The 19,452-nt window shown below is 39.0% G+C and overlaps 1 protein-coding gene across 1 annotated transcript in view; it reads right to left on the reverse strand.

Moving 5' to 3' along the window:
• The window catches only part of PDE7B (phosphodiesterase 7B), a 219,372-nt gene that overhangs the window by 38,260 nt on the left and 161,660 nt on the right, over window positions 1-19,452 (reverse strand). The window contains exons 3-4 of the mRNA XM_012805436.2: window positions 2,228-2,379; window positions 1,221-1,284 (exon numbers count right to left, since the gene is read on the reverse strand). Of these exons, the coding sequence (XP_012660890.1) occupies window positions 1,221-1,284; window positions 2,228-2,379 (216 nt within the window). The remainder of the gene's footprint in view (window positions 1-1,220; window positions 1,285-2,227; window positions 2,380-19,452) is intronic.

Raw genomic sequence — 19,452 nt, forward strand, 5'->3', positions numbered from 1 at the left:
AAAAAAAAAAAAAAAAAAAGGAAACAAACAAACAAACAAAACAAAAACAAAAACAAAATGTTCACAGGTAACTTCACTTGCCATCACCCAATACTCAGTTGATGTGAGTGAAGTTACATGCAAGGTTATGGGAGTCCTCCCTATATGGTAGACCAGTTAGCTTTCTGCAGGGGACTGATCCATTGCATGGTCTTAGGCATGTTTCTCTTCATGTTGTCAAGTAACAGAATGGTAAGAAAACCATCTGTAATGACTTAAAGCAAGGTAGATGGTGGAACACACAAACATCAGCATTAAATGTGATGCCTTTCATTGACTCTGGAAGCTTACCAGCATTTGCTGAATGTGCAGATGAAAATATAAGAAGATTTTGTTATTTTCTTTCTTTTTTTTTTTTTCTGAGACAGAGTTTTACTAGGTCATCCTCAGTAGAGTGCTGTGACAACACAGCTCACAGCAACCTCCAACTCCTGGGCTCAAGTGATTCTCTTGCCTCAGTCTCCCAAGTAGCTGGGACTATAGGTGCCCACCATGATACCCAGCTATTTTTTGTTGCAGTTGTCATTGTTTTAGCAGGCCCAGGGCAGGTTTGAACCCACCAGCCTCAGTGTATGTGGCTGGTGCCGTATCCACTATTAGGGGCACTGACTGGAGATTTTTATTATTTTCTTAAGGAAGCCCTTTATAAGCACAAAAATTAAATAATTGAAACCAAGGGAAATGTTTACTTTTCTCATCATTTGCAGCCTAAGCTTTTACAGTCTCCTCAGCAATTGTTTTCTTCTGACAATATCAGACATGTTTAAGCAGTATCTGCAACGGGGAAGACTCCGATCACTAGCTCCCTGTCTGGTCAAAGTCAGGACTGATCAGATGTGCTTTTGTGTTTTGAGTTTTCATCAACCAACAATAAACTTCCTCCTTTTGGATGTGGCCAAAGTACTCTGCTAGGAAAGAATCTAATCTGTGGTTTCCAAATTCCTTTGGGATCCTCAAGGTCAGAAGGAAACTATCTTAAGATTCTGAGGCTAAATTCAGTCTTTATTCTTCATTTGGAGTAATTTTCTCTTGCCCTGATTGTTCTTCAGTAGCCACGGATTTATGTAAGTGAGGAGAGAAGTAAAAAAGAATGACAGTGTTTAAAAATAAATTCTGTTTTTCATGAAATTAATCCCACTTTATGGTGTGTACTTTAGTGAGAATTCTTCTGGGTAACTTACCATTTGTCAAGCGATCAAACAAGAAAATGTCAAAATCCCACATTCCCACTTTGGAGAGCATATGCTGAAAAGACAAACAGAAAACAGCACTCAGATGAATCATTTCGGAGACTCAAACATTTACTTTGAGACACAGTGAATTAAACAATTTTATCTACTATCTATGTACCGTGGAACGGCTTCCCTGTGTTCTAAGATACAATCCAAATGCTTTGGCCTGACATACACAGACCTTCAGAGCATGGCAGAAAAGTGAAGGACTAATAAGTTATTTTCAAGGTCTAGATTGGGTGAGTTTTTTACCCAAATCAAATAATACTAGAGGCTAAAGCTTGACTTTTGATATCTAGACTTCCAGCCTACTGTTCTCTTAACATCTCAACAACACTGAAGATGTGGCTGCTGAGAAGAAAGACAATCTGTCAGTGACGTCCAGTGACCACTTCTCAACAAACAAACAAACAAATGAACAAACGTTCACCCAACTCAGCCCTTGCAGTTAGAAGTGATTTGCTTTTTCCCTTTTGTAGACCTGACATTGGGTGTTAGTTCTTCTGACGTTACTTGCCATTCATTTCTTACTGGCAGATGTTAGTAATATGTACTTCTTAATAAATTAAAATACTGCTTTTAACTATCTAAACCAGGGCAGTTGATTCCATTTAAAATGCCACTGGCAGTTTGGGTGAGAGATAATTGCAAACATTTAAAAATACTGTCGCACATTAATTTCCACCCTCACTCGAAGGGTCTTGCTATATTGTTCACATTGGTTTGAATTCCTGGCTTCACGAGATCCACCCACCTTGGCCTCCCAAAGTGCTTGGATTACAAGTGTGAGCCACCACACACAGCCTGTGAATTTCATTTTCTATTTGAGGAAAAAGTCCAGATGTGCTGAATAACTAGGCCTCCTCTGCGACAGAGCAGGACCCGACCCCAGGTGCTATTAGCTGAGACAAGGCCCACTGACCTGCTCTGAGGGTCCAGGGTGGCTGCCAGCTTACCCGTGCTTGTCCCAGGTAGTCTTCATCCAGCAGGTGGAGAGGGGCTTGTGGTATAATTCCACGAAGCAGCCTGGATGTATGGAAGTATCTTTGAAAGCTTAATAGTCTTTTCACCTTTTTCTTGGTGCCAATTTCCCCCGAGTGTGTTGTATCTGTGGAAAGTCATCAAATCGAGAAGTTTAGATATTGAAAAGAGAGCCTGTTTTCTTCACTATGTAAAAATATAATGCATTAAAAAGGAGTGAATTTTTTTCAGTGTCCTCAATACTTTGGTTTATTTAACTCTGCATTTAAAATCCTTCTAGATCATAAATTATTTCTTAATGTCATATTTATTAAAATAGCAAGATATTTTAGAATGTAATTTTGGGAGATGTGAAATCTCCCAAAATAAATTAAGATTTTCGTTTTCTCATTAATGATTCTAGTATGTTTGGTAGGTGAAATTCACACACTTTTGCATGCATTTGAAATGAGCAGTTAAACTTTCTTTTGCGATAATGGAACTGAGACTCAAGAGTTTAAACCAGGTTCTTTTCTTTTTTTTTTTTTTTTTTGAGACAGAGCCTCAGGCTATTCCCCTGGGTAGAGTGCTATGGCATCACAGCTCACAGCAACCTCCAACTCCTGGGCTCAAGTGATTCTCCTGTCTCTGCCTCCCAAGTAGCTGGGACTGTAGGAGCCTACCACAACGCCCAGCTATTTTTTGGTTGCAGCTGTCATTGTTATTTGGCTGCCCGGGCAGGATTCGAACCCACCAGCTCAGGTGTATGTGGCTGGGCTTTAGCCGTTTGAGCCATAGGCTTAATCTAGGTTCTTATCTGACACATTCTTTAGTCTGATGAACTCCGCAACGCACTTTAGAAGACTTGTGAGCACACCAGTTTGTTTACACATGAGGAAAATGTTTCCTAACGTCCCAGGAATATCATTGGCAAAGGAATTAACATTCTTGTACAAAAGTGACCCATATGAAGCAGACAGTGTGTTTTCTAGCTAATGGAGTGTGCTGGCCGTGAATGTCTAATGTTGTCAGTAGAAATATTTTATTAATCATTTCACATGTATCTTTGAAAACCCGACAGTTGACATCATGGCAACTGTCCAGAAATATCCCAAGCACATTATTTGAATGTCTGTCAATGTATGTCTTATTTCTGCTGAAATTATATGAATCACTCTAGGGTCACATAAGTGACGTCTGCTGCCAGTTTTGAAGGAAGAGCCAATTTAATAGTCTAGTAGGAAAATACACAGCTTATATATAAAGTAATTTTTGTTTCTGCCATAGCTTCTCCCATCTCCTTCTTTCCCCTGCAGAACTCAAAAGGAACTTGAAATCATAAGCATTGGCAGAGGCAGAGACAACAGCGGGCATTCCCTGACAGCAGCCAGAGCCAAGGTCAGTTCATTACGTGGGCTGCATTGTGCGTGCAAAAGCACAGCTCAGGGCCAGCGAAATATACTCTTCTTTGGAAGTGTTGACTGATTAAAATTACTTTTATTTTAAAAATGAATCTAGATTTTACATGCAGAAAGAGATAAACAAGTGCAGGTGGAGATAAGTGGAGTGCGGCTGAAGCTGTGTTTAAGCACATTTCAGCGTTAACAATGGTGTCTGTGCCCTCCATGCTACCAGTAGGTTCAAACCCATTTCCATGAGTTTGTTAAATCAAAGTATACTAATAAGTGGTTCATTCATTTCTTAAAAAAAAGCAAATTGAGTGCCTGTTGCATAGGACAGGCACTGTTCTAGATATTTGATGAGATTCTATGGTTCTAGATCCTTCAGTGAGCAAAACCAAGATTCCTGCCTTCATGGAGCTTACCTCTAGCAGAGAGATAAAAGCCAGTAAACCATAACATTAAAAAAGTAAATTATAAAATGTTAGCAGGTGATAAGTGGCGGGATGGGGTGGGGAAGGAAAGCTGGGAATAAGGGAGCAGGAGTTCTCTGTTGGGGGAAGTCAGTGTTGGCCTAACGAGAGAGAATGGTCCTACCAAAAGTTGAAGGAGATGAGGGAGTTGGCCCAGCAGATATTTGGGGAAACCTTTTCGACACAGAGGAACTAGCTCAGATAACACCAAGAGTGGGGATGTGCCTGGGTTGCTGCTGTGTGGAAGGAGCAGCAGGAGTTCCATGGGGACGGAGAGGAGAGAAGAGGGGAGAATGAGAGATGAGGCCTTGGAAAGGGGCGAGAAAATCATCTAGGGTGGGGTAGGGCAATGTACCTCCTTGAGCAAAGTGTGGGGCCATGGCAGAGTTTTGAGCAGAAGAGCGATATGAACACATTTACATGTGAAAAGGATCATCCTGACTTCTGCACGCAGAGGTTGTAGGAGCAAGGTTTGAGGCAGTGAGCCCTATTAAGAGGTTGTCAAGAAATACCCTAAATACCCTAGGCAAGAGTATTGGCTGCTGAGATCATGGAGAGAGCAGTGAAAATGGCGAGATTCTAAATATATTTTGGGAATTCACAAATTTTTGGCCTGGATACCTGGGAGAACTGAGCTGCCATCACCTGAGGTGGGGAAGACTGCAGGTGGACCAGGTCTGGAGTGGTTCGATTTTGCATACGTTGAATTTAGATATTTATTGGAGATTCAGGCAAAGACGCTGACTAGAAATAAGTAGGTATAATAAATTCCAGAGCTTGAGAGAGACCTTGCATTAGAGATAAAAATTTGACAGTTGTCAGATACGATTGCTTATGGAAGAAGTATAGATACAGGTGAGAAAAGGATGGAAGTCTGAGTTTCGCAGTACTTTACTATGTAGTTCCTCAAAACTCCAATTTTAAAAGGGTGCAGAGAAGAGGAGGGAAAATTTAGACTGGGGGAGAGTATCCTGTGAGAATGGAGGGAGACCAAGAGAGCATCACTTCCTACTAGTGAAGACAGTATTGCAAGGAGGAAGGTGTGATCATTTGAACCAAATGCTACCAATGGGTTGGGGGCAATAAAGACAGAATTGACCCTGAACAGCATTGAAGAGAATACATTTTGTTGTACGCCTAGAACCAATACCCTCTGGTAGTGAAGAGTGCATCTTGCCCCAGATTTTGTTTTTTAAAGATGATTTCTCTGTAAGAGAAACCAGATCATCTTGGAATGGCCAATTCTAGGGCTGAGATGGGAAATGTACAGGATGAATGATAACATTTTTTATGCCAGAAAATAAAGGAGAACTTGAAAAATGCTAGAATCATTTAAAAATGACAGAGGAAATAACTTTAAGGGGTCCCTCTGAGCAAATATGGGAAAATTTGAGACTCCGAGTGAGTCATGGAAGAATAGATCAGAAACCATTGGCTGAAGTAAGGACCAATGAGGCCATACTGATAGGGAGGAGGGAAATTTCTTCCTTGCAGAATGTGCCAGCCAAGAAATTTAGAAGAAAGAACAAAGTGGAAATATTACCACTTTGCAGACAACATACTAATAACTGATTCAGGTCAGGATCATTAACAGAAACTGAAATTATTAAGTGAAAGTTTAAAAAGGAGCAGGATAATTACATTATATCAAAGCATCTACCCATAGAGGACTTATTAATTGGAGAAGCAAAAATCAGTAGTTTTTTTTTTTTTTGTGAGACAGAGCCTCAAGCTATCCCCCTGGGTAGAGTGCCATGGCATCACAGCTCACAGCAACCTCCAACTCCTGGGCTCAAGCAAGTCCCCTGCCTCAGCCTCCCAAGTAGCTGGGACCACAGGCACCTGCCACAACGCCTGGCTATTTTTTGGTTGCAGCCATCATTGTTGTTTTGGCGGGCCGGGGCTGGATTTAAACCCGCCACCTTAGGTGCATGTGGCTGGCACCTTAGCCACTTGAGCCACAGGCCCTGAGCCAAAATGAGTAGTTTTTAAAATTTGTTTTTGAGACAGAGTCTTACTCTGTCACTCTGGGTAGAGTGCCGTGGTGTCATAATAACTCACAGCAACTTCACACTCTTGGGCTCAAGAGCTCCTCCTCATGCCTCAGCCCAAGTGGTTGGGACTATAGGCACCTGCCACAAATGCTCAGCTAATTTTTCTACTTTTATTAGAGACAGGGGTCTGGCTCTTGCTCAGGCTGGTTTCGAACTCCTGAGCTCAAGCAATCCACCCACCTCAGCCTCCCAGAGTGCTAGGATTATTTACAGGCTTGAAGAGCAGGTAGTTCTTTTGGGAAACACAGCGGGAGCACTATCTTCGCTAATCAGTTAACCTCACTAATAAAGAGAGAAACTGACATCATGCACTTCCTGACATAATACATTGAGAACACAACATCATGTATATAGGGTTGTTGCCTCAAATGCACACCTGACGCCAACAAAGAGGCCACATCAGAAAAACTTGAAGTTGGAGAGCACTACAAAACAATCAGCCTGTACTCTTAAAAAGTGTCAGTACCATGGGAGACAAAGACAGCCTCGGGCATTGTTTCACAGACTTGGATACAAGAGATTGTGAACTAAATGCAGAGCACGTCCCCGAATTGGATTCTGGATCAGAGAAAAATTTCCACAAGTGACATGGTTGGGACAGTTTGTGAAATTTGGACATGGACCTATGTATGAGATAAAAGTATTACATCTATAAATTTCTTACATTTGACACTTATACTGCAGTTACACAGGAGAATACCCTCATTTTTTGAAAATCCATGCTGAAATATGTAGAGACAAAGGGTACGATGTGTAAAACAAATACTTAAGTGGTTAAGAAAAAAATAGCGGTAAGGTAAATATTGCAAAATATAACAAATGGTACATGCGGGGAAAGAGCATACAAGTGATCTAGTCTTACAAATTTTCCATAAATGTGAAAGTGTTTTCTTAAAAACATTTAAGAAGAGAGAAACTAGGAAGGGAGACATTTGAAATATTAAGGATAGACTTCTTCAGGAGTTTGGCTTCATGGGAGAGTATAAAGAAATGTGGTGATAGTTTGATATAGAATTTCAATAAATAAAATCAATCATTCCTGTGTTATGTATAAGACAAATCTTTACAAAAATATCCACACAATGATTTATTTCTTTTTAACATAGTCTATGAAAATTTCCACTCTAAAATACTAAAAGAAAATGTCCTATGTAGCTGAGAGGATACCCGCATTTACATAACAGAATTAGAAGCAAGCGAGATCACCCTGCATGATGGAAATATGCCAGGAAATGGCCAATTGAAATTATGGATTATTCTTCTCCAACTTCCATTTAGCTTTCCAAGTAGTATAATACTTTAAAACCATTCATACTTAAGATAATGACACTGAAATTAAGTTACGTGTGATAAATGGAGATAATAAAAAACAATGGTTACTATTCTATAATGTTGATGAATATATTACTGAACTAAAGATGCTATGAACTGGAGATACTAAGTTTAGAGGTAGGTTCATTTTTATCCTTAAACCAAAGAAGAAAACAGAAAGATTCCTCTGCTATTTTTTTCACCCTGTAGTCAAATGGAGGATCGTCCACCAAGTGACAGAATGCACATCACTTTTGGTCTTTAGATTTTTGATATTTTGTTTCTCATGACTTTTTTGATTTAATTTAGATTTTTATATTTGTTTATTTATTTATTTATTTTTGCACTTCTTGGCCGGGGCTGGGTTTGAACCCGCCACCTCCGGCATATGGGGCTGATGCCCTACTCCTTTGGGCCACAAGTGCTCCCCCTAATTTAGATTTTTAAAAGTACTGCATTCACATATGCTGGATTTTGATGGCTGAGTCATTTGATACCCTTAAATTTTGAGCCTCAGGCCAATGCTTCCTTCCCCTTCCCCTAGGGCAGCCTGTCTGGTATGTTTTGAGCATAACCTCATAAGATCATTGTGTGGATATTTCCTTTAAGATTTGTCTTACATCTAACACAGGAATGGTTGATTGATTTTATTTACTTATTGAAATTCTATATAGACCTATCACCACATTTCTTTATACTGAATATAAAAAATATGATAAAATACAGGTAGTCAATAAATCTCATAGTTAATTTTACATGGTAGCTTGTGGTTTAAAAAAATGTAGCATATAATGTTGTTTTCTATGAGAGTGTTGAGAGTTTTTGAACACACTCTTTATTTGTACACTTTCAAACCAACTAAGATGAGCAAGTAAATGTCTGCCAAGCTGCAGTGATAATTGATGGCCAATATTTTCTAAAATACAAGGCAAGCCATGACTATGTCATTTAGGATTTCTACCTGGGTTACTCTTTAATTAACAAGAAAATGATTCAGAGGCAATTTAGATAACTATTCATGAAACTAATACTGCTTAATTTTCTTGTTTGAGGACATACATAAACCAACTGGAAGAAATTCTGAGGGTAGCTCTCTAAATGGGAAGAATATGAAATTATGCTAGAAAAATAAATTTTTAAAATCTAATATTAATAACTTATCAGTCAACTGTCATTTGGGGAGTATTTTGTGTTGTGTGAGATAATGAAAAACTATGATCCTGGGTGGTGCCTGTGGCTCAAAGGAGTAAGGCGCCAGCCCCACATGCTGGCGGTGGCCAGTTCAAACCCAGCCCAGCCAAAAACTGCAAAAAACGAACAAACAAATAAATACTATGATCCCAGAAGCTAAAGAGATAGTTGGGAGAAAAAAGAAATTTCACATGAGAAACAGTGTGTGAATAAGGCATCATTCTTTTTTTTTTTTTTTTTTGAGGCAGAGTCTTAAGCTATCCATCTCGGTAGAGAGCTGTGGCATCACAGCTCACAGCAACCTCCAACTCCTGGGCTCAAGCGAGTCTCCTGCCTCAGCCTCCCAAGTAGCTGGGACCACAGGTGCCCACCACAACGCCTGGCTATTTTTTGGTTGCAGCCATCATTGTTATTTGGCGAGCCAGGGCTGGATTCGAACCTACCACCTTAGGTGTATGTGGCTGGCACCTTAGCCACTTGAGCCACAGGCGCCAAGCCAGCATCATTCTGTATAAAAGTACAAAGCACTGGTTTTTGAAGTATTGGAATGTGTTAATAAATTCTTGATTAAGATCTGAAATATTTATTTCCAAAATTATTTTCAGTGTGTAATTAGCATATTTACTTTGATAATTAGTGGCATAGTGATGTGTATTTCTGGATAAAAATCTAAATAATTAGCGAAGCTAAATCTTATGAATAACTCAGCTAAATTTACCTTGTGAAAATGTAGGGATTCTTAACAATGTGCCTAGTAATAGAATGCTAGGTTTATTTAAGAACTTTATATAATTAAAAAATCATTGTTTAAAGGCGTTCACAGTTGCTTGCCATTATGTGCCTTTGTTTGGATTTTATTGTTTCATGGTTCCCAAATTCTCATTTGGAATAATAATAAAAAAATGTGTTGCTCCAAAATGTTTCATTGCTTAACCTACATGAACATTGACCTTCACTGTGAAATTCATTTTCTGAATTTTATAAATATAACAAATATGAACTTATTAACACATTTTTGCACTACTTTGGTACTAACTTTAGGGCTATGAAGTTTGCATTGGCACTGCTGGTATGGTAATTTTTAAACTTTACAAGTTGGGGTTGGCTTAAATGCAACAAATGTTAATAAAAATTATTTTCATTTTTGAGTACCTTTTCTAGGGGTACTCTTTATAGGGGCTGAGACATTTTGGTACCAGGAGAAACCTTAAACCTAGAATAAATATCTGAGATAAAAAAGCTGTAAGTATACCCATACAATGAGGCTGTTTCTATCTACTATATACCATGTTCCCTGAAATAGGTCTGTGTCGACTGCCTCCAGAAGTTGAATAGTTAGTAATGGGTGCAGAAGTAGCTCAGGCAATACTGAGAACAAAAAAAAGTCTATATTTAAGTGAGCAGAACTGTCCACAAGCAAACATGGATACCTGATTACATAACCTAACATGTGAATCAGCACTTTTGAGCATTAACGCAACTGAACCTCTTAAATAATGTATTTTTTTTTTTGAGACAGAGTCTCACTGTGTCACCCTCAGTGGAACGCTGTGGCATCATAGCTCACAGCAACCTCAAACTCTTGGGCTTAAGCAATTCTCTTGCCTCAGCCTCCCAAGTAGCTGGGACTATAGGCTACAGTGCCCAGCTATATTTTTGTTGCATTTGTTTAGCTGTTGGTTTTAGCTGGTGTGGGCTGGGTTTGAACCCACCACATTTGGTATATGTGGTTGGTACCATGTGCTACTGGCGCCAAGCCTTAAATGATGTCTTATTAAGTCCTCCTGACTTATTCTGATAATTATTGTGTTGATAATTATTTTAATGAAATTCCTCGCTGGATTGGTGGCTATTTATAGGCTTTGTTTTTTCCTTTCTCATAGGATTTTTAATGCGTCTTGAACTATAGAGTTATTAGTAAATGACTGATTTGCACCCAGAAAACATTTTATCAAATTTTGTAACCCCTGGTATCTAATGCATAATCTTGTATGTAATGGAAACTCAAATGCACTTTTTGAATAAAAGCCAATTTATAAAGTAGTAGTTGTAGAAAATGCTGAACCATATACCTATATACATGTGTATGTATATATGTTATTTTTTGAAATCATTTTCCCAATAAACTCCAAAATGGACTACCAGGACCCAGGCCCTCCTGCTGCTGTCCTTTGCTTTTGTTGACATCGTTATAATACTCAATCGTGCCCAGTATAGTTCCCAAGTTCACTCTTATTCACACATCTGACTTTCTTATTAGGCCGTAAGGTCTTGGAGACCAGATTCCCATTAGTTTTCTTCCAATTTCTACAATATCCTGCAAGCTATAGGTGTTTAATGCGTGTTGATGAAATTAAATTACTTTCCTGACCTGTGGGCTCTAGTCTCTAAGTTCAAGAAAGCTGAACCTTTGAGAAATCAGGATAAAACTCTAGTTTTCAATATGCAGCCTTAAAAAAGATGAGAAAAAGCTGTAGTTTGACTTGTGCCCTGAAGCACGAGTATCTGATTCGCAGCATAGAGCTGTCTCTCTTACTATGCACTCTACTGCTTCAGGGCTCAGTATCCCTGCAAAGTTGGAAGGAGTTGTCTAGGATGACAATTTTCTTTTCTTTTTTTTTTTTTAAATTAAAAATGTTGAAGTAGAAATTTAATTTTTTAATTAAAAATGTAGAAGTACAAATGGTTTGTCACATGTATACTTTGTATAATGCATAAGTTGGGGTTTTTAATGTGCCCACCAGAATAATGTTCATTCTGCCTGGTAGGAAAATTTTTACCCCTGCCCTCTTCTTGGATTCCAATGGCATTTACATTTCTTCATGCCCAGTGGTATCAATCATTTCGTTCCTAATTAACAGTGCGTGCACGTGGTGTTTATTTTTCCATTCCTGAGATACTTTGCTTAGGATAATGATCTCCAGTTCCATCCAAGTTGCTGGAAAAGACATTATTTTATTTCTTTTATGACTGAATAGTTCTCCATAATGTGTGTGTGTATATACAACATTTTAATCTGCTCATGAATTGTTGGGCACTTAGGTTGATTCCACATTTTTGCAATTGTGAATTGTGCTGCAATAAACAATGGCATGCAGGCGTCTTTTTGATAAAATGACTTCTTCTCCTTTGGGTAGGTGCCCAGTAGTGAGATTGCTGATCAAATGGTCGGTCTTATTTCATTTCTTTGAGCAATCACCGTACAGTTTTCCATAAAGGTTGTACTAATTTGCAGTCCCATTAGCAGGGTATAAGCATTTTTTTTCTCTCTGCACTCATGCCAGCATCTGTTGTTTTTTGACTTTCTATTTATTGCCATTCTGACAGGGTTCAGGTGGTGTCTTATTATGGTTTTAATTTATATTTCCCTGATGATTAGTGATGGTAAGCATTTTTCTTATGCTTATTGACCTATCTTCATATGCTTATTTGTCTATCTTCTTTTGAAAAGCTCTGTCCATATCTTTTGTCTACTTTTTAGTGTTTTTGTTTATTATTTATTTTTTTGCCTGCTGATTTGTTTGTAGATTCTGGGCACTAGTCCTTTATCAGATGTGTAGTTTGAAACTATTTTCTCCCATTCTGTAGGTTGTTTATTTACTCTGTTTATTATTTTCTTTCCTGTGCAGGAGCTTTTAATTAAATTAAATCCTATTTATTTCTTTTGTTACTATATTTGCTTCTGGGGTCTTAGTTATAAATGCTTCACCTAGACTGAGTTTTTTCTATTTTTTTTCTAGAATTTTTCTGGCTTCACACCTTAAATTTAAGTCTTTTATCCATCTTGGATTAATTTTTGCATATGGTGAGAGGTGGGACCCTGTTTCATTCTTCTGTATGGGGCTATCCAATTTTCTCAGCATCATTTTTTGATAAAGCTTCCTTTCCCTCGTGTATATTGTTGTATGCTTTGTTGAAGATCAGTTGGTTGTAGGTAGATGGTTTTATTTCTGGATTTTCTATTCTGTTCCTTTGGTTTATGCAGCTATTTTTATACCAATACCATGCTGTTTTGGTTACCATGGCCTTGTAATATACTTTAAAGCCAGGTGATATAATGCCTCCAGATTTTTATTTTTATTTTTTTAATTTATTGTTGGGTATTCATTGAGGGTACAAGAAACCAGGTTTCACTGATTGCATTTGTTAGGTAAAGTCCCTCTTACAATCTTTTTTTTTTTTGCTTAAGATTGCTTTGACTCTTTAGGCTCTTTTTTGTTTCCAAATAAAGATGGAATTATTATTTTTTTAGATCTGTGAAATATGATGCTACTATTTTGTTGGGGATTGTGTTGAATCTGTAAATCACTTTGGAAAGTATGAAATTTTTATTGATGTTGATCCTACCACCATGAAGATAAGATGCTTTTCCATTTGTTTGTGTCATCTGTGCTTTCTTTCATTAGTGTTTAATAGTTCCCTTGTAGAGACTTTTTACCTCTTTGGTTAAGTATATCCCTAGGTATTTTATTTTATTTGTAGCTATTGTGAACAGTATTGAGTTCTTGATTTGACTCTCAGCTTGACTGTTATTAGTATATAGAAATGCTACTGAGTTGGACAGATCATTGAAGCAGAAAATTAATAAAGGAGCACTAGACTTAAATGAGACTCTAGAACAGTGGTTCTCAGCCTTCCTAATGCCTCCTAATGCTGTGACCCTTTAATACAGTTCCTCATGTTGTGGTGGCCCACCATAAAATTATTTTTGTTGCTACTTCATAACTGTAATTTTGCTACTGTTATGAACCATAATATAAATATCTGATATTCAGGATGCATTTTCATTGTTACAAAGGGATCATGACCCACAGGTTGAGAACTGCTGTTCTAGAACAAATGGACCTAACAGATATTTACAGAGTACTCTACCCCTAACTACTGAATGTACAGCACATGGGACATTCTCCAAGATCGATCATATATTAAGCCACAAAACAAGTCTCAGGAAATTAAAAAAATCAAAACCATGCCATATGTCTTCTCTGACCACAGTGGAATAACACTAGAAATTAATTCTAAGAGAAACACTCAAATCTGCACAAAGTCATGGAAAGTAAACAACCTGCTACTGAATGATCCTTGGGTCAATGATGAAATTAAGGTGGAAATGGAAAGGATGACAGTTTTCTTGAAAGCATATGTGAGGATTTTGAGATTGAATCAATCTAATCTAAGATAAAATTGCCTTGGAAGTAACTTTTAAGTAGACTACTTTAAGAAATGAAAAAAAATTACTTAATGAGGTTGTGTGTAGAAAACAGTATCTGTGGATATTCAGAGCTTACAGTGTGGACTTTGACGAGGTGCTAAAAATGTCAGTCTCTGAATGAGACTAGTGCTCATTTCAACTTTGATTCTTTTTCATGTCCTTTTTGCAAATTTCATAACTTAGACTTGGCTGTAATGACTTCAGTATTCAAATAACCCCTTTCACAGTTTAGCATCTCTAAACATTAAAGTTTCCATTTATTCATAAACAGAATCGGCTGCCAAAAAACCTTTTAAAACAAAATACTATGCCTCCCCCAGCCCTTCAGAAATCATCAGTGGTCATAAATGACCTTATTTATTTCTTCCTGTGTGTATTCCCAGCAGTCAGAAAATAGTGGGTAGAAACTGATGACAACCAAATATATTATTTGGCCCTTAACATCATTAAGTGTGAAGATTTTCTCACATGGGTGGACCCTATTTTTAAGACAAAATCATTACAAATGATTTAGAAAGCCTGAGCAATTTGATTGAGATAAAATACAAATTAAATTTCTTAACATCTAGAGCATTTGCTAGGCTCGGTCTTTAACTGACAAGTAAGAAAATCAGTTGTGAAAATCAATGAACGTATAAATAAAATACACACAACATAACATCAAAAACAATAACAAAAAAGACAAAAAGTAAAATAAAAAAGAAAAAGAAAAGAAATACAAACCAAAATAAAACCTTAAAAATCACCTTAAAATGTAACTTGCAGTTGGGAAATCAACTTGAGTTTAAAGGAGCTGAGGAGTTATTTTAAGTTCTTCAAACTCAGGTCTTGAATAGAATGTGTTAAAACTCTATGTCATTAGCTCTCCTGTGTATGAAAAATACTCACGACTCCTTGATGGCTGTCACTAGAAGAAGAGCTTTGTTTCAACACTGCCACAGAGTGGGAGGAGGAGGGGGAGGAAGAGGAAAGTCTTTAAGGCAGGATAAAATTGTTTCTCTAAATCTACTTTTTAAGATGCTTATTTTTTTTTTTTCAATTGCCACTTTTCCTTTATGTTCTTGACAGCAAAGAGAAAACCAATCTGGCTGATGTGAGTCATGGAACGGAATGAGCTCCTCCAGTTGACTGTTTCCACACCTGGCACATGGCTGGGGGGAAACACACTAGGAACGTGTACAAGAGGGTCGAATGCTCGTCTTCCTCAACCACACAACACACCGGTTTTTGGCAAAATCTGGTGTTTTTAGCCAACTGTTTTGCCTACTACGAAATTCATTCCAACTGATGGATTATAAATCTCTAACTTCTGGGGTTCAGAGATGATTGGAGAACTATAGTTTCCTTTTTGTAAGGAGAGAATACGGTTTTAAAAGGAAGCTCTTGGCCAGGCACAGTGGCTTGCATCTGGAATCCTTTCACTTTGGGAGGCCAGGCCACATAGACTGCTTGAGGTCAGGAGTTTGAGACCATCCTGAGCAAAAGCAAGACCCCGTCTCTACAAAAAAAGGAAAAGTAGAAAAATTAACTGGGCATCGTGATGTGTGCGTGGTTCCCAGCTACAAGCTACTTGGGAGGTTGAGGCAGGAGGATCCCTTGAGCCCAGGAGTTGAGGCTGCAGTGAGCTATGATCTTGCCACTGTCCTCATGTCCAGGCAGCATGGGGAGACCCTGTATCTTAAGAAAAAAAAAGTAATTTCTTAGGGCTTCTCTGGGCAATAAAGAGGTTTTTGCAAAATCCCAGTTTGAATGAAATTTAAATGAATTAGTAAGAAGCAGATCGAATGTCCTTAGTCCTAAAGGAGTAATACGTGCCAGGCACAATGTGGTTTTATTGAACCCTCTGCTTCTCAGAGTTTGAAATGTTTAGCAAATCTGGAGTTTTGAGGGCAATGGTTTGTGGTGAGCAAATTGAGGTGACCGAACTTTCAGTTGCTTCTAAATCTCCAGAGGTTAGAAACTGCTGCATTAACTCCCTAGTTCTCAGCATATATTTAAGGTAAGTGTGGCCTTTGACTTGGAGATAAGTGTTTGGACTATAAAATTTCAGTACACGGATGGCAGATGTGTGCTGGACCATACAACTGCTTCTTCCCGTGCACTCTCTCGGCTGGTTCACTCCCCTTCCCCAGACACTGGACTAACCCTCTGAGCATCTGTCATCATCCCCTCCAATCTATCTCACCTACCACTGACAGCTTTGTCCCTCAGGCCCCACTCCCACCAGCTCAGCCCTCTGCTCCAAATTCCTCCATGGCTCCCTAGTGTCTGCTTACCTAAGTTTCTATTATTCACTCTGGCATTCATGGCCCTCCACAGTATGACGTGAATTTATTTTTCCATTTTATCTGCCATAAGACCCCCACAGATAAGTAGGTCTCTGCTCTTGCTGCTTTTATTCTAGGTCACCCTGTGTGGTTTTCTGCTTCTATTCAGATTCCCACATTCCTTTCCATGGCAGCGCCTGTGGCCCCATATACCAAGGGTGGGGGGGTTCAAACCCAGCCCCAGCAAAACTGCAACAAAAAATAGCTGGGTGTTGTGGTGGGCGCCTGTAGTCGCAGCTACTCGGGAGGCTGAGGCAAGAGAATCGCCTAAGCCCAAAAGTTGGAGGTTGCTGTGAGCTGTGACTCCACAGCACTCTACCAAGGGCAATAAAGTGAGACTCTGTCTCAGAAACAAACAAACAAACAAACAAACAAACAAAAAAACCCATATTCCTTTCCAACTGAATACTAGCCCCACCTGCTGAAATGCCATCTACACTTCAGCATCCTGCCTGAGAGTTTCCTGGTCAGACGCACTCAGATGACCCTGTGGGGTCTCCTACTGCTGTGTGGTTGGCACGGTGGTAACTCAGCCCTCCTACTGCACAGCAAATGCTGCCACCCACTGTCAGCTCTCTTAGGGCAGGGCTAGGTTTTGTCTATTATGGTGCCTGGATGAATATGTGTTTATTGAAGGAAGAAATGAAAGAATGAGATAATTATTGATTGGGATTAAGCTATTTCCCTATCTACTATGGCATACTACCATGTTGAATTGAATTAATTGTCCAAAGCAGGCAAGATTCATTCATTTAACACAACAGACAACAGGGGTGAACCCCACCATAGAAGAACTTGAACGTCTATTGCTTTTCTGAATTTGTTGCATTTTCTGAAATGATTATAAGTGCATCTTTAGAATAGTGGTAGGTGAGTACCAACTTTACCCATTGGTAAAGGCCTGGATGGAAACTTTTATCTCTAAAATCTTCCAAAATAAAAAAGAACTTTCTACTTTCTACTTTGGGAAGGAAATGCATTGTCAGCTAATTCCTTTTTCTTCATAGGTTACAAAGGCTGCTTAAATTATATTTGTCAGATTGACTCCTCTGATTTAATTAAGTGGGCTTTACATATGTTTGGGGTATAATTCTTTAAATGTAAGCAAATATAAGTATCCATCCTTAGTTCAGCAGACAACTTGAGGTATTTTACTTGTACACTGAGACTTGTGTTGTGTGGCCCATGGCTTTATATGGATCCTAGTGGCACCATGAGAGTGATCACAGACCCTTGAGGAGTAGTCACATCTGTGACTCTGGGTATAGGTATAGGACACTCTTAAGGAACCAGATCTCATTAGGACATTAACAGGCCATGGAAAGCTGCATATTTTCACATTGAACCAGATCAGAGAGAAGAAAGAACTGTTTTAAATGACTACAACAATGTCCACCAGCATGAGGACCTGAACTGTTCCCAAAGACATAACTGATGTACTTAATCTAGAACAAACACGACACGAATTCCGTCCATGGAAAGAACCAGACTCGGGGCTGAGGGTGATGGAGCTAACACATGCTGAGCACCTATCAGGTGGGTTACCGTTGTTACCCCATTTAACTTTCATAAAAGTAGGTATTGTGACGTTGATATATATAGGTACGTCTTTACAGATGAATAAATGGGTTTGGGAAAGTTTAGTAATTTAGCCAAAGTCAGGATAAATAGCTGAGCAGGGCCTGGCACCAGGGCTGTCAATCTTGAAACTGACTCTCTGCTCATTATTACCTTTCACACTTCATAGGAAAGGGCGAAGAGTAGGAGACACGTGGCAGTTTAGCACGGGACCCTATTTTCTTTGGGGTACGGTGATGTATCAGTCCTCAAGGGACTTCAAATTTCCTTCCTTCGTAGAAATGTAGTAAAGTTACCAGACTCATAGAAGCAGAAAGTAGCATGACAGGCACTAGGGGAAGTGGAAATGAGAAATTGCTGTTCAATGGTGTAGAGTTGCAGCCGTGCAAGATGCAAAAGCTCCCAAGGTCTGTTGTACAAGATTGTGCTTACAGTTAATGAGATCGTACTGTACACTTAAACTTTGGTAAAAGGGCACGTCTCATGTTATGGGTTATTTACAGGAATAAGAAAGTATAGCAAAATGAGAATGGTGAAAGAAAATTTTAATATAGTTTATAAATACAAATGTTTGTAAATCATTAGAGATTTAGAGGCTAAAGATCCAAAGGGCATCGCTGAGCAGGAATGGCAGAGTGAGAGAGTATTGAAAGACAACTCATCAGATAACTAGAAAACAATCAGAGAAATAACTTCATAGCGAAATTTGGAAGTGATTTGACATATGCAACTTTCCGGTTTCACTCAATGTGCAAATAGAGTATTAGGAAACGAATAATAAATCACTTGTGGGTTTTAAAATTGAAAACACATGTCTTACTGACACTGACTTAATGTGATTTGATTATTATGTTATTACACAAAGAAATTCACAGACATCGGTTGGTGCCTCCAGCTTTGGAAAAGACAAACATTTTTGTTGTGTACATAGAGCCGAGTGGCAGCTTGTGGGGAAGGGAGGAGTGGGAGGCACTCGGGCAAACAGGCTGCTCAAAATAAAACTCTGAGGAGACGCAGGTCTGTGCCCAGGCCTGGTGTTTAACCCTTCAGGGCCAAGACCGACAGTCACTGGAGAGTTTACCTGAGGGACACTGCCGACTGAGACATGGTCTCAGAGCACAATCCTCCTTGTTCAACATGGCCCAGGGGCATTTTCTTCTTTTTCCCCTTCCTTCCTCTTTCTTTCCCTCAAGAAAACACATGTAACTTTCATGTGTTTCTAAATATTTCTAAATACCTTTGGAATGTCACATAAACTTTTAAGCTGGAATGGCTATGGCTCTGTAATAAATATAGGGTGTCCATAAAGTTCATGTGCAATTTACTCTGTTAAACTATTTTAAATTGCACATGAACTTTATGTCCACCCTGTATCTAATATTCTTTGATAATTGTTTTTTTTTTGAGACAGAGTCTCAAGCTATTCCCCTGGGTAGAGTGCTGTGGCATCATAGCTCACAGCAACCTCCAACTCCTGGGCTCAAGTGAGTCTCCTGCCTCAGCCTCCCAAGTAGCTGGGACCACAGGCGCCTGCCACAATGCCTGGCTATTTATTGGCTGCAGCCATCATGGTTGTTTGGCGGGCCCGGGCGGGATTCGAACCCGCCACCTTGGGTGTATGTGGCTGGCGCCTTAGCCACTTGAGCCACAGGCGCCGAGCCTCTTTGATAATTGT

Source organism: Otolemur garnettii, unplaced genomic scaffold, assembly GCF_000181295.1.
Source record: "Otolemur garnettii isolate 467f Iridium unplaced genomic scaffold, OtoGar3 scaffold00042, whole genome shotgun sequence".
NCBI classification, from domain to species: domain Eukaryota; kingdom Metazoa; phylum Chordata; class Mammalia; order Primates; family Galagidae; genus Otolemur; species Otolemur garnettii.